A 14,318-nucleotide genomic window follows, 5' to 3' on the forward strand; every position below is an offset into this window, starting at 1 on the left:
AGTCCCGGCGGTCCTGGGAAAGGTGTTTGTTTACCCCAGGGCGTCTTCCGCTGAGCCTCCTCAGCCTTTCGATGCTGTATATACGCGTCCTCAAATTCCTGAGGGAACTTAATGTCCTCGATGTCCTCGAGATACACTCGAGCACTGGCGAGTTTCGTTATTTCTGGTGAGCTTCTTTCCCTGATGTCAGGTACGCGAGTATCTAGCGCGTGGGAGCGAGCCGGAGTTCTGGCTCGTGGGCGGTTCGGGTTGGTGCGATGCTTATTTCCGAAAGGAACCCTTCGGTTTCGTCGCCGGTAATGGTCTAGCCCATTTGTCCCTTCCGCCGACTCTCCCCCCTTCCAATTCGGCAGGTATAGCTTCCCCATCGCGTAGTTTTATTGTCCGTCTCTCAGGTATTACCGTAATTCCATGTTTAGCACAGAATGGGAGACCGACCACAGCATCATAGTGAGCGATGTTCGCGACATCGAAATACCAGTTCGTGTTAATGCTTCCCAATGCGGTACGACAATGCCCGCCATGTGTAATTTTCGACTTGCTGCCTTTGCAGCCTAACTTTAATGTAATCGGGCTCTGCAGCTCGAATACATCGAGTTTGCATACCTGCGCAAATTCTGTACTTACGGCATCGGTATTTGATCCGAGATCGAACAGAGTCCAGGCGCGAACACCATTAATGGTCACATAAGCTGCTAGCAGCTCGGTCCACTCCTTCGGGTAACGAGGGCGATGTGATGCGCCGTCGCGATGTAGTCCCGATCTAATCGCCTCATTTACCTCCGTCGGAGGGCTCGGCCTTTTCCCTTTCGGAAATGGTAGCGCCTGTGGGGCGGGAGTGTTATCCTCCCGCGTATCCTCATTATTATCGGCGAGTATAGCACTCATGTATACTACATTGTCGCTGTCGCCGGAGGACTCATAGTCACTGTACTCATGAGCAGCATACGCCTCAGCTGATCGGTCATCGTCCGACGGTTCATATTCGGTCTTGGCGTCTGGAAGCGGCGGTGCGTCGTCTGATGTGACGTCATCAGATGCCGGTGCAGCATCTTCTTCGGCCCGCTCGTCTACCACGCCCATGGTGTTCATGCGCGCCGGTTTAGGGTAATGGTCATATGACATATGCCCCTTCTCAGAGCATAATCGGCATACTACGTTCGCGTGCCGAGGATTCATGGGAGGTTTGAGTATAGTCGCACCGCGCGGCCAGTTGTCAGGTGTTTTCGTAGTATCCACCTTCGTATCTACTTTTTGTGAATCACTATTACCGCCTTCGCGATATCGGTATGTGTCACGTCGGCTTGAGAACCGGTTATCGCCCCGATCCCGGTATTTCCGATCTGTGAGACCGTTGCTTGTGGGCCTTGAGCCGCTCTTCCCGATATGATCTCGGTCTCCTCGCGTGTCCGTTGTTTTGGCACGCGTACTACCCCGAAGCTCCTTGACCGCTTTCAGGGAGTCTTGCGCGAGTTCATATTGCAGGGCGTAGTCACGCATGATCTCGATTTTTGTAAGCCCGACGCGGACTTCCTTATTTGTGACTAAATGCCCAATGTAATCTTCCGGCAGATTCATGAGGAAGTGCTCAGATATGTCTGTCTCCGTGGGCTGTTGAAGCAACCCGTCTGCCGCTTCCATGAGATCATCATAGAACTGCTGTACTCCGAGCTTACGCTCGAATGTTACTTCCTGATACTTCTTACGGGCCCGTTCCGGGCTAAGATTAATAACAAATCTATCAAATAGTTTTATTATAGCGTCCTTGAATGGTACCGCCCTTTCGTATGCGGCGGCGCGAGTTATTTTTTGTTGCCACCACATGCGCGGCTTGGTGTCCAAGTATGACGTAGTGTACGATAATCGCTCATCTTCAAATTGGCTGCCCGACAGTCCGGATAGCCGAAAGTAATTCAAAAGCAAATCGAGCCAGTCGAGGAAGCTCTCAACGTCATCATCCCCCTGCCAAGCCTTCGGCGCTTGTGGTTTGGGGTTCTTTATTTGTGAGTTCAATGGGCGGTGTAAATCCACATATCTATGGAACATTCGTCGAATTCTTCGATGGTATAGTTCTCGCAATGACAATGTAGTCATGTCATCGTTTATGGGTATAAACGACCCTTCGCGCAGTTGCGCATTTTCATGGACTTGTGGGTCCGGATAGGTGTCACTAGGCACGTGGCCGCGCCCGCCTAGCCCTCCTCCAGGGCTTCCTTCCGATCTCCGGTCTCTACGTCCATTTCCACGGTTGTCTCGATTCGGTCGCCTTCCATGTGATTCTCCGTCGTCATTGTCATCGCTAGGGTCCCCTCCCGGAAACCTTCCAGGGTACAGATATCCCCTACTAAGCTGCCTAAATGTCGGCTCATTGCGAGCCCTGGGCGTCGATCGCCGCGATTGTTCGCGCGAATCGCCCCTATTTCTAATTACTTCAGGCATGGTGCTGGCCCTCTGCCGGTTGCTCGGCATGTGTGGAGGCGTTTCATAATCGGCGTACAGGTCGCCATCGCTATCTTCCTCTTTTGGAATGACAGCGCTTTCCCGCGCCTCGGAAGCCTCCTGTTCGGGTCCTCTCAGAAATTCTCTCGGCTGCGCCGGCTCCCGGACTTCCGGTGGGTCGACTGCGCGTTTATCCGCGTCCTCCTGCCGCATTGCGGATAGGACTTGTATGTCGGGGGTCATCGTCGCGACTCCTTTAGATATATCAAACCATTCTGGTTCTCCGATGTCCGCAATTCTATTTTGTTTAATGCGCCGCTTGAGCAGCATGAGTAGCAAGTATTTCTCGCTAAGTTTGTCCTCGGTCATGCGCAGTACGTGATCGATATCATTGACCCTGATCGGACTTTTCCCGCCCTGAATCCACATGGTCTGGGCCAGCTCTTTCAACCCACTGATATCTCCGTTGTCCGTGCCGTAGCCGGCAGGGATGCTGCTTGCGTGAGACTGTACCTCGATCTCTTCCAGTTGACCCGGGAGATCGGTATTCTCGGTTCCCGCAGTTACTACGGCTTCCGCTTGGGCGGTTGCGTTGTCCTGAATAGGGCCTTCCGCTTGGGGCGTCTCACTCACGCCCGGTCGGTTATTTTGGCTTCTCAGCCCATATACACGAGATCGCGTATTTCTACTCATGACCGTGTATCTACAGTCAGGCTATACAATAGTATAGGACACTCAAAAAGATGTAAAGTCAAGCTTGAGGATGACGCGGGCGGTGGCAGTGGCACGACGCGCGTCAGGCGCAAACGAGTGGGATCCGGTAGTATAGCGAAAGAACTGTAGATACAGGCAAGTCGGCGTGCAATATATAGAGTTTTGAGACGTCTTAGGGGCCCTAGATAGTCATATCTGAGGGCCTCAGACGCCCTGGGTGGAATAGCACGCGTGATTAGCCTAAACGCGCCCAATAGGGCGCGGCAGATCTTTCATTGCTTGCCGCGGCAGGGCCGCGGCCCGGTACAGTGTTGTAGTCTAATCGGATTACTCCGTTACATATACTCAATGAGATCACCTGTGTACACACACAAATACGCTGACGTCATTACCAATGAAAAGGGCAAGTTTCTGCCTTTGCCGCTACATTTCGGACCGCCGGCTCGGAAAGCTGTGAACTAGGTTTGCAAAACGCAATCCTCGTCCAACAGCCTCGTGCCGCCGCAGATGCACAGTCTCTTCGACCTGCCCACGTTGAGCTTTAGCCCTTGGATCGTCCAAGATCCTGCTATCACATCCTCCCATTGAACATCCCCAACGTCGTGCTCTCACACACCATGACCTCCGAGCCCGAGATCGTTGACGCGGATCACCCGTTCAACAAGCCCAGCGCCGACCTCATCCTGCGCACCAGCGATAACGTCGACTTCCACGTCCACAAGTCTATCCTTTCCGAAGCTTCACCCGTCTTCGAGACCATGCTCTCGCTCCCTCAGCCCCGGAAACCAGTCGGCCTCGCCCGTTCTCCTTCCACGAAATTCGCGGAACAGATTCAGGAGCTCAAAAACGGGCGCCCCGTCGTCAAGATTCCGGAGCTCAAAAACGGGCGCCCCGTCGTCAAGATTCCGGAGACGGCGGCCTCCCTTGCGATGCTACTCCAAATCTGCTATCCATACAAAGATCCGGATATGAGCGATCTGGACGATACCATGGAAGTCTTAGTGGCCGCGATCAAGTACGAGATGGACCACCCCACCACTGTATTATCCCAACGACTGCAAGCGCACGCCACAACGTCGCCGTTGCGCGTTTACGCTTTCGCTGTGCACCGGAGACTCGAGGAAGAAGCTCGGTTTGCAGCGAGGGCGTCACTTCGCTTCGGTCTGAACACTCTAATCTCTCAGGATGCACCAGAGATGTTCGACATATCGGGCGTTGACTACCAGCGTCTCATGCGTTACGTCGTGCGATGCCAGACCGAGCTTCCCCTTATTACAAAGGATCTCTCATGGCTTCCGAAAGGTCGGCCTTTCGAACAGGAGTCGGGCACTGTGGGCTGGGAGACCGGTAGAGAACCGCCTTGGTATGGGTGCGGTGCGTGTAGGGGCGACTTTGGGGTGAGCGCTTGGTGGGATCCATATCTTGGGTGGGTGCGACAGCGGTTGGCCGAACGGCCTTCTGGGGCGGTGCTTCTCGGAATGCCGGCGTTGGTAGACCAGGCAAGTCGCGAGATGGGGCTTAAATGCTGGGAATGCCGCACCGTCTCGGGACTCGGAAGCCTCAGGGCGTTTACGAAATATCTGGCGATGGAAGTGGACCGGAGGACGGCTGAGGTGAATTCCAACTCATGCGGCTTTATGCTGTGAGGGCGACAGTGTCTGACCAGATGGGCGCAGATCGCCGCAAACACGACTTTTTGCTAAGCTTGCGCTTTATCTTCGGAAGCGTTCGACGGGCGGAGCAGGTCGCTTGGTGCAAGATAGCGAGACGACAAATATACATACATAGCTTGCGCTTTGGAAGGGATCGACGGGCGGAGCAGGTGGTGCGAGATAGCGAGGCGATAAATATTCCTACATAGAGATACAGCATCGGGGATGAGGAGTTCGAATTCGGTCTGCATTCATCTTCCCGGGCCACGATCCACCATCCCTCTCCCGTTCCATCTCACAGCTCAAACGGTCACCCCGAGTCAACCCCTGTGCCGCTGCTGCCCGTGATACCCGTCGAATCCATGGATGCACACCGAAGATAGGATGGGCAAATAAGTCGCACAATCGCATCGACGGCGGGGAGTGGATCACACTTTCGAATGGTCAGGTATTGACGAGATCAGCTGTGTACATACACAAATACGCTGACGTTATAAAACAATGAAAAGGGCCCAACTCTAGCTTTGCGGCTACATCTCGGACCGAGCACGCACACCGACTCGGAAAGCTGTGAACTAGGTTTGCAAAACGCAATTCTCGTCCAACAGCCTCGTGCTGCCGCAGATGCGTAGTCTCTTCGACCTGTCCACCTTGTGCTTTAGCCCTTGGATCGCTCAAGGTCCTGTAATCACACCCTCCCATTGAACATACTCAGCGTCGTGCTCTCACACACACCATGACCTCCGAACTCGAGATCGTTGACGCGGATCACCCGTTCAACAAGCCCAGCGCCGACCTCATCCTGCGCACCAGCGACCACGTCGACTTCCACGTCCACAAGTTCATCCTGTCAGAAGCTTCACCTGTCTTTGAGACCATGTTCTCGCTCCCTCAGCCCGGGGAACCATGCAGCTCCCCTTCAAACCGAGGGCAACGATCCGCGGAACCCATCCAGGACCACAAAGACGGGCGTCCTGTCGTTGCGGTTCCGGAGGACGTGCGCACTCTCGATCTGCTGCTCCGCATCATCTATCCCTACGAAAACCCGGATCTAGATGACCTGGACTGGATCACCCCGACCCTGTCCGCCGCGATCAAGTACGATATGGCCGGTGCCGTGAAGCTGCTATCGCAGCAGTTGTCAGGGCACGCGACGACATCTCCCTTGCGCGTCTACGCGTGTGCGGTGCGCCACGGGATGGAGGGTAGAGCGCGCGAGGCGGCCGTGGGGTGCCTGCGCTTCACGTTGCTCGACCTGGATGTCGTTCCGGAACTGGCCGACATATCGGCCGTTGCGCACCATCGTCTCGTGCGCTTCATCCTGCGCTGTCAGAAAGAGATGGCCACGCTCACGACGGATCTCACGTGGATACCGGTCGGTTGCCCTGTCGTCGGCGAATTCCCAAGCCACAAAACATTGATTTGGTGGTATGCAAAATTGAATCCGCCCTGGACAAGGTGCCTTTTCTGTCACCGCCAAATGGATATCATCACCGACAATTCACGCAAGCACCATAATGTGTGCAAATGGTGGATGTCATTCCTCGATAGCGTTCAAGCGCAACTGTTAAAACGGCCGTTCGGAGCGACGATCCTCGAAGGAGCTTTCCTGGAGAAACCGATCCAGAGCATGTCAGATTCGTGCAGGACATGCCGCACTGCTTCGGGGATAGGAGCTCTGAGGGCGTTCGCCAAGTATTTGGCGGCGGAGGCCGATCGCAGAATTGCCGCGGTATAATCAGCCCAAGCTTCGTTGCGGGGAAAGTATGGCACAAGCACGGATCGAAGGTGGCAGCCTTTCATCGACCCACTCAACGCTATGCGTAGCATTGACCCCCCCCCCCCCCCAACCCCAAGCTCGTTCGTGCAAGCAGAGCGCAGAATCAGCAAAAGGTTGTCTCCGCAGCGATCTGCACGCATTCTCGTCAGCAGGGTTCTTGAGCCTCAGGATCGCTCTTGCAGGGGGTGGGTCGATGAAGGCTGCCATATTCGATTCGTGCTTGTGCCAGGGTTCTTGAGCCTCAGGTTTGGTTCTTGCAGGACAGATAAAACAAATAGTCGGGTATCCGTGTACACGAAACTGTTCGTTGTAAGTTAGCAGGCCGACGTCGGTGGCCCACATTCGCAGTAGCGCTTGAGAGGACATACGATACCGCATGTAGGGCACCGGAATTATAGGATCGCCAGGTTGCGAGATAGGGAGACGATAAATATACATACATAGAGATACAGCGTTCGGATGAGGGTCGCCAACCGGTCCTCGATGAGCCCATCTCACCCACTTCCCCTCTCCCATCCCATCTCACGGCTCTCGCGGACACCGCGAGTCAACCCCTGTACTGCTGCCCCCCGGCCTGATACCCCGCCGCGCCGGGCCCGGGCCCGGGCCCGATCGGGGACGGCTGGGACGACGAGCCGGACGACCTCCTCCGCGCGTTCGAGTGGTGGTAGTCGGCCTGCTTGCGCTGGATGCCTTCGAGGAGGGCGTAGAGGATGCGGCGGATGTCGGGCATGTAGGTGTCGAGGACTTCGGGGGAGGGTTCCTCGCCGAGACAGTTCTCGAGGACGAGGCGGAGGTCGGCGGGGACGGAGTAGATCTCGCTAAGATAGGGTTGGTACGACGGGGTCGCGGGTCAGCGGCACGTATAGAGAGAGGTGTGTAAAGGTTATGAGATATATAAGAAGAGAGACGAGAGGATCATGGAATGGGGGACGCGGGCCGAAACACGTATATCACAGGACGGAGAAGCCGAAGCGATCTCGATGGGAGTGTGTTCGGACTGATTGCAGCGGAATGATGGCGCGCGCGCGGATCCAAGGTTGTAAACTTGTTTCTTTTTTTTTGGGCCACCCACCTGAGATCGACGCCGTGCTCCGCGAAGGCGTTCACGGTGGCGTTGAAGTCGTTGCCGATCTGGACGTAGACGTCGCTCACGGCGGTCTCGGAGGCCTGGCCGGCGGCCCAGAGGCGGAGGGTGTCCTGCAGGCGCTTGGTCGCGAGGAGGAGGGTGCGCACGGCGGTGGGTACGTCCTTGGGGGCGCGCTGGTGAGCGGACGTCGGGTCCATTTGGGGAAGGAGGGGAGCGGGGGGCAAAAGAGGGAGGAGCACAGGGGAACGCGGGCCGGGGCCAGGGAACGTGGTCAGATCCCCGAAAAAGGAAATATGGGAGAAGGAAGGAAGGGGGGCAGAGCAGGGTGACGGCTTGGCTGCTTACCAGGGGAGAGCGGGTGGCCATGGGTGTGCGCCGGCTGGTGGTAACGTAGGCTGGCGCTGCGTTCACGGTGCTGTATGCTGCGTGTCGGCTGGGGTGGTCGAACGGTGGCGGGTATTTATATGGGGCGCGTCTGGGGCATAGGTCTGCTGCTGCATCTGCATCTGCGTCTGCGGCTCTCCCGGGGAGGACGATGGGTATGACGCGGTGGCCAGGGCGCACAGCTTCTCCCATCCAACGCTGCACCCGCCAGAGATCCCGTCGCGAGCTCGCCGTGGTACGCACCGCCTCGCCGACACACCCCGGGACCCCGACGGACGTACATCCATCGTTAGCATTGAACAGCAACCACCCGTCGGCTTCCTTAACGTGTAGAATACTGCAATTTCATTCACCGCGCTCATCGCCATGGACGTTCGTTTCGACGTGCGCAGGCAAGCGACATACGCAGCACACTGACGTTTCGTGTTACACTTGTATGCAGACATAAGGGCCAGGGACCCGAGCCACCTTTTGCCCCTAGACCCTACCGCTCGAGCTCGCGCGTCTCCATCTAGCGACCGTAGCTCTGCACCTCTCCAGAACGAGTCCCGCCCGTTGCGACTGCTATGATCGCCGCGTTCGAGCCGCCTCACAGAACGCGGACGTCCACCCGGCTGTACTGGCGTTCTATTGTTCGCCCCACCTGGCTCGGGACTCGGGAGACCAGAAGCAGCCGCAGGGCGCGTGCAAGTCGGCTCTTCGCCTCGGGAACGCACTCCTCTCCATGGCTCGACAAACGGTTTCTCGGTTTCGATCTTACCAACCAGGTCTGGGCAGACCGGGTCGATCTGCCCGTAGCGACAGCACGGCCGGCGCCTCTCTGCGTTGCGTCGAGTACATAGTAATGCGACGATACATATCGATGCTGATTAACTCCGGTCACACGTTGTCGCAAAAGCAAGAAGACCCCCACTCGCTTCCTCGCCAACTCCTCATCCAGCTTGCACGTCTCAACTCACCGCTCGTAAACTAAAAGCGCCGCAGCTCTACCGAACCCGAAACCCCTTCCTGCTTCTATTCGATTATGCCCCCGCCACGCCACGGGCCCTTGATGCAGACTTACGTGCACCTTGATCTCTTGATTACAAGCGCCCCCCACCTCTATCGCATCATTCGTTTCGCGATCCATTTCTTGTGGAGAGAAGAAGGAAGGGGCTCTGGCCAACACTTACAGCGCCTCTGCACAGCCGAAACACCTGCGATCACGACTCATCGTACGCGTCCCAGCACTGCTTAAAGTTAAACCTCGTTAGGCTGGTGGAGCTACTGCGCAGATCCATGTCTTCCAGGGCAGAGATTCGGTCGGTGCTATGTAACCCCCTCCCCCCTGGATGGACTTGACACACACATAGATACCGATGCTCATGCCAAGACGGTGTTCCTGCTCGAAACGCCTAAACGTCAAATCCATTACTTGAGAGATCAAGATTCCAGCATCCCCTTTCCGGCAACGTTATCCACGGACCGGACAGCTGTACTTATCCGAAAAGACATGAGAGAGGGTGAGTGAGGTTCTATCGGCGCCGACTCAGTTTCGGACCCCTAGCAATCGCCGCGGACGACTGGTTCTTTCTTCGATCCGGAAATACTGTACTCCACGAAGGCCGATGCTCGCACACACATATACCCAACATGCCCGCCCCCTCCACTGGGATTGACGCTCGTCACCCACGGATTGGCGGGCGTCCGGTCATGTGAGGTATGCTACACCGCCCTGTCCCGACTTCGTCGTATCCGCTGATCACATCGCTTGCTTCACAGCATCGATACACAGTCTAATTAAGCATCGCTTATGACACCTCGCGATCAATCGCTGCCACATACTTATCGCCTCGAGAGCGCCAGCACGCCGAACTGGGGACGAAGATAGACCGGCAACTCTCAGCTCCGCAAGCGAACAATCGTACGAAAAGCCCCCTTTCAAAATATATATCATATACGACGGGACGAGTGTGATGCGTCATGGCGACGCACACGATCCGCGGTGGCGAAGGCTACTCACGTTCCCCGCCCGGCAGGTGATGACAACACCCTAGAAAGAAATCCTGCCAACCCGCCCACGGCGCCTCTCACACCCGACACCCTCCTCGAGCTCGACCCTGGCTCTGGCTCAGGCGAACACAGCTTGCACTGCAGCCATCGCATGCGCCTGCCCGGCTGCGGTCCGCTCTTGTCGTCCTCGCCGCCGCCGCCGCCGCCGCCGATCGGCTTGGACCAGATCTCGACGCATTCCGGGCAGAATCCGTGGCCGCAGTCGGCGACGCTGCGTGCGCGGGGGGGAACTCTCGTCAGCGATCGTACAAGGGACTCAACACGCCCCGAAAGAGAAGGGTGCCAGACGCACGCGAGGGGCGGGTACACCATGCGCTCGCAGATGGCGCACGTCGCCAGGCCGGATGGACCGGCGATATCGGTACCGGGAGCGTTCTGCCGCGACGGCTCTCCTCCTCCTCCTCCGCCTCCGGCCCCGCTCGACCGCTCTCCGAGTCCTCCCAGCCGCCGCCGCTCCGTCTCTCGCCAATCGCGCTCCGTCTGCAGCGCCACGCGCTTCCACCGCGCCGCGAGAGACTCGTGGCGGCGGACCTCGGCCCTCAATATCTCGGCTTCTGCCCGGATCGCCGCGAGCTGGGCTTCGAGGGCCGGGATCGACGAGCGAAGGGCGGTGGTACTGAGGTCGCGTTCGCGAAGGCTCGTCGTCGTCGTCGTCGTCGTCGTCGTCGCGGGCGGGGTGTCGACCGCGGGCAGCGATACGTCCGCGAGGATCCAAAGCGCGATGGCGATCGCGGCCCAGTCTGTCTCAAACCGGTTCGCATTGGTATCTGGGGCTACCTCCACACGTAGATGTGCGCACCGAGGAAGCCGCCGACGAGAGCGATGGTGACTACATCGACGTCTTGCGTCATTTACGTGCGAACCGTGCGTTTTAAGGGAGCTCGAGGTTGAAAGGTGTCGGGTGACGTTGATGAATGTCAACGTCCGATGCGAACGCGATTTTAGAGCTGCATGTAAAAGGGACGAGTCTTATATGTTCGGTGCTCTCGGTCCTTCTACAGCTTCGGCAGACATGCTGTGTAGCATAGCCGCCAAATATACCATCTGACCCATCTGACCCCCCTCTGCAGCTTGCGCAAAGCTATATGCTTGCAATCATGGACCATGCGCTCGTATGCGGCGGGAGGCGTACGACGGAGGACGACGAACGTGCGGGCGTGGTTAGGCGCCCCTGCGCTGGCGAGCCGCGATTGATCATCCTCCGCATGGATACCACACAAGGAAGGATAGCAAACGAAACCTGCGACAATGATATTCCACATCCAGATTAAGCTAGGAGCGCCGGAACGCCGAGCAACGCTAGACTATGTTACCGATACCAGAACCTAGTCCGACGCGCGCCGGATACTGGACAGACTAGCACCTCAACGAGTGCCACGGTGGAGTAAGCAGCCCAGTAAATGAGTCAACGTAGGACCCCCCTGCAATCATGCTGCCGGCAGCCACATCCTCTGGGATGAACCTTTCAGGAGATATTCACGCCCTCCCGACGCCAGTTATCACGTCGCTCCGGATTCAGCGTCGGGGCAACGCTCTCGTGAGTACGCGCCCAAGTACCGCGAAGGGGCGCCTGGCCATGCCTTCGTTCACGACGGGTAATGCGGGCATCGCGCCCGGCTCTCGTGCAAGTTCCGCTCCCGCCGGCTCTATGACCTCTGCGCCCGCGTCTCGCGCAAACCACCGGTTCAAGCCCAAGTCTGGCCTCGAGCACGTCGGGCAATGCAGGCGCACGCCGCTCGGGATGCGGCCTACGCCGGTCGCGTGCCGCCTGGTGGTGTTGGGATCGGCGGAGGACGACCGGGTGTTGGCCAGCCGGCATTCCAAACAGAAGCGGTGTCCACAGCTCGCGAGGCTTCATATACCAACATGCAGTCCGTCAGCTTCGACTATGGGAAACCCACGGGCGGAGAGAGCACTACGCACGCAAGGGGCGCGTACACCATGCGCAGGCAGATGTCGCATTCCAGCAGTTCGTCATCGCGTCTTTGCGTCTGCGTGTCCAGTGAGCCCCTGCCGGTGGTATGTAGAATATGTCCACGACAGACCTGCCGGTTTCGTTCAGGACGGCAAGGCCGTACGGGCACCGAGTGCTGCACCCTCAGTCTGTCCGCTACGCCCTTCCAATGCTCTGCGAGCCGTCGCTGCGCCGAGTGTTGCTCCCGCGTTCTATTGGCCACGCCCTTCCAATGCTCCACGAGTCTTCGTTGTTCACGGTCGGAGGCTCTCAGCCGCTCCAACTCGGCCGTCATCTTCTCGGCTTCGGCTTGGGCAAGGTCGATGAGGGCGAGAAACATGCGCTTTTCAGCGGCCGTCACCAGCCATGAGCCGTCTTCGTTACCGCGCCACAGTGCTACCCGCAAAGACGGATGGGCGAGGACCATGAGGACGATCGGTGCTGCGGAACAGCGACCAAGGAGACCATCAGCACCCGACGACGAGGGGATGACGGGTTTGTGGGGACTCACAAATAACGACGCAAAGGACGATGATGGTGGTCAGAGTTCCCATGTTTGGGTTAAGGGGGGTTGGGGGTTGAGCTTTGAGTCAAGGTTTAGATGAACGAGCTTTTAAGCGTAACGCTTGTTGTCCCCTACGTGGATAATAAGGGGCCAAATCCTGGTCGAATCATAATACGATCCATCGCGTAGGTTGTCGTCGACGCCTTGTTGCTTCAGAACGCTTTTTTGCACGTAGCCCGCACAGCCACCACCTGCTTTGCATTGTTGATTCGTGTCGCTGACAGTCAGCGTCCGATCGGCCTTGGCGGTCCATGCAAACGTCCCATATTGCAGCAAGGCGATGATTGTCAGATATCTGGGACCAATCAAGCGGCATATATTGCGAGGGTATTGTACATTGGCGTCAGATGATGTTGAGGGACTTTGGCCAGATGCTGGTCGCAACAACATGAGTATCGGCGTGGAGTAGGAGAATGAGACAATGGAGGCGCACCCTAGAGTCCCTACCAAAGACTGGATGAAGGCGCATATACACGGTACCCACCTATGAGATAAATGGGTAAGGAGCAACAGATCGACAAAGCAGGTCAACGTACGTGGATATGTTGTAGTGTCCCGCTGAGTACAGCCCTGCGATGATGAACCCGCCCACTACCGAAGCGATGATCGCGCCCGCAAACCCCGCCGCGATGTATGTCGCCAATACAAGCAGGGCGAAGGTCGCTCGCGATCGACGTTCGTTCACGCGGGGGCGTTGTCCTTGTGACCTCGACGTTCGGGCTGATGCGCCTGTCGGTGGTCGCACTAAGAGCAAGTGTGCCTCGGGCGAGGTGGCCGTTGGCTGCTGGCGGACGCGGGCCGTGGGGTGGAGCTGGCGCGTAGGCGGGAACGCGAGGTTGAGCGCCGCGTATAGCCCGCAGAAGATAAAAGGGGGTAGATAGAAAACGAATGACCAGTATAGCGTGAATCGGAAGACATCTTGGGAAGCTGTGAGTTGCAAGTAGGGTGGATGATGGGTGCCTCTAAGGGCGTACCGTTGGGATCGTGGAGGTAGTGCCCGTTAGGGAGCTCTGGGGGCCGATGAAGGAGATCCCGAAGCTCAAAAGCGGGGTTATATAGCGATGGCCATGAAGTGCTTGTGTTGTTCATATCATTCGTGCCAGTGGGCCTGCTAATTGCTCACGACATGAGTACGGAGGCCGTTTCCCGCCAGGTCTCCAGTGAGCGCCACGCGCTGTCACGCTGCTGGCCACCCACCGCAGCAACGGTATACCCGCTAGCAGACCCCTCTGTGGCCAGGCAAAAATATATACGCACGTAGCAGAAAGCATTTATGGTAGGTAAACATCAATTGAAATGAATTTACTACAGGCCACGTGATGAACTTCTGGATCTGAAGGCAAGAGCGATAATTCCCTAATATATGATCCTCAGTCAAGTATAAGGGAAAAGACTGAGTTACGCATGTAGTACCTAATATATGACTACAGAGGCATCGTAAGTACGTTAGGACATGAGGGACATAAAGGGACATGACAGACTCACTCCTCAGTCAAGTATAAGGGAAAAGACTGAGGAGATGCGAAGAGAGAGCTCCTGGTATATGTGAGGGAGCTCGAGGGAACCATTTCCATAAAGGGAACAAAAGAATGTGCCTAAAGCGGTAATATCAATCAGGAAAGATAGAAGATCGCAAAGAAGAACACAAGAATAGAACATGTGAGAGAATCTGTACATAATAGGTAACG

The 14,318-nt window shown here is 56.9% G+C and overlaps 6 protein-coding genes across 6 annotated transcripts; 2 read left to right on the top strand and 4 right to left on the bottom strand.

Moving 5' to 3' along the window:
* Positions 1 to 3,770: 3,770 nt before the first annotated feature.
* PUNSTDRAFT_128616 (uncharacterized protein) lies at positions 3,771 to 5,042 on the top strand (the record flags this gene model as incomplete). The annotated part of the gene is made up of 2 exons (XM_007388882.1): positions 3,771 to 4,766; positions 4,830 to 5,042. The coding sequence occupies 2 exons, from the start codon at positions 3,771 to 3,773 to the stop codon at positions 4,854 to 4,856; spliced, it is 1,023 nt and encodes a 340-aa protein (XP_007388944.1). The 3' UTR covers positions 4,857 to 5,042.
* Positions 5,043 to 5,541: 499 nt separating this feature from the next.
* On the top strand, positions 5,542 to 6,543 carry PUNSTDRAFT_109039 (uncharacterized protein; the record flags this gene model as incomplete). Its single annotated transcript, XM_007388883.1, has 1 exon — positions 5,542 to 6,543. One exon carries the CDS (start codon positions 5,542 to 5,544, stop codon positions 6,541 to 6,543), a length of 1,002 nt encoding a protein of 333 aa, XP_007388945.1.
* Positions 6,544 to 7,261: 718 nt separating this feature from the next.
* On the bottom strand, positions 7,262 to 7,842 carry PUNSTDRAFT_21230 (uncharacterized protein; the record flags this gene model as incomplete). Its single annotated transcript, XM_007388884.1, has 2 exons — positions 7,262 to 7,406; positions 7,661 to 7,842. Coding segments are annotated over 2 exons (327 nt in total), but the record flags the coding sequence as incomplete, so codon positions are not given.
* A 2,130-nt stretch (positions 7,843 to 9,972) lies between these two features.
* PUNSTDRAFT_146855 (uncharacterized protein) lies at positions 9,973 to 10,962 on the bottom strand (the record flags this gene model as incomplete). The annotated part of the gene is made up of 3 exons (XM_007388885.1): positions 9,973 to 10,322; positions 10,404 to 10,851; positions 10,911 to 10,962. The coding sequence occupies 3 exons, from the start codon at positions 10,960 to 10,962 to the stop codon at positions 10,058 to 10,060; spliced, it is 765 nt and encodes a 254-aa protein (XP_007388947.1). The 3' UTR covers positions 9,973 to 10,057.
* A 409-nt stretch (positions 10,963 to 11,371) lies between these two features.
* PUNSTDRAFT_146856 (uncharacterized protein) lies at positions 11,372 to 12,619 on the bottom strand (the record flags this gene model as incomplete). Its single annotated transcript, XM_007388886.1, has 4 exons — positions 11,372 to 11,963; positions 12,035 to 12,102; positions 12,157 to 12,506; positions 12,577 to 12,619. 4 exons carry the CDS (start codon positions 12,617 to 12,619, stop codon positions 11,627 to 11,629), a joined length of 798 nt encoding a protein of 265 aa, XP_007388948.1. The 3' UTR covers positions 11,372 to 11,626.
* A 19-nt stretch (positions 12,620 to 12,638) lies between these two features.
* PUNSTDRAFT_93648 (uncharacterized protein) lies at positions 12,639 to 13,722 on the bottom strand (the record flags this gene model as incomplete). The annotated part of the gene is made up of 4 exons (XM_007388887.1): positions 12,639 to 13,004; positions 13,064 to 13,114; positions 13,167 to 13,548; positions 13,605 to 13,722. 4 exons carry the CDS (start codon positions 13,717 to 13,719, stop codon positions 12,974 to 12,976), a joined length of 579 nt encoding a protein of 192 aa, XP_007388949.1. The 3' UTR covers positions 12,639 to 12,973.
* Positions 13,723 to 14,318: the final 596 nt, after the last annotated feature.

The sequence above is a fragment of the Punctularia strigosozonata genome, assembly GCF_000264995.1.
Source record: "Punctularia strigosozonata HHB-11173 SS5 unplaced genomic scaffold PUNSTscaffold_21, whole genome shotgun sequence".
NCBI classification, from domain to species: domain Eukaryota; kingdom Fungi; phylum Basidiomycota; class Agaricomycetes; order Corticiales; family Punctulariaceae; genus Punctularia; species Punctularia strigosozonata.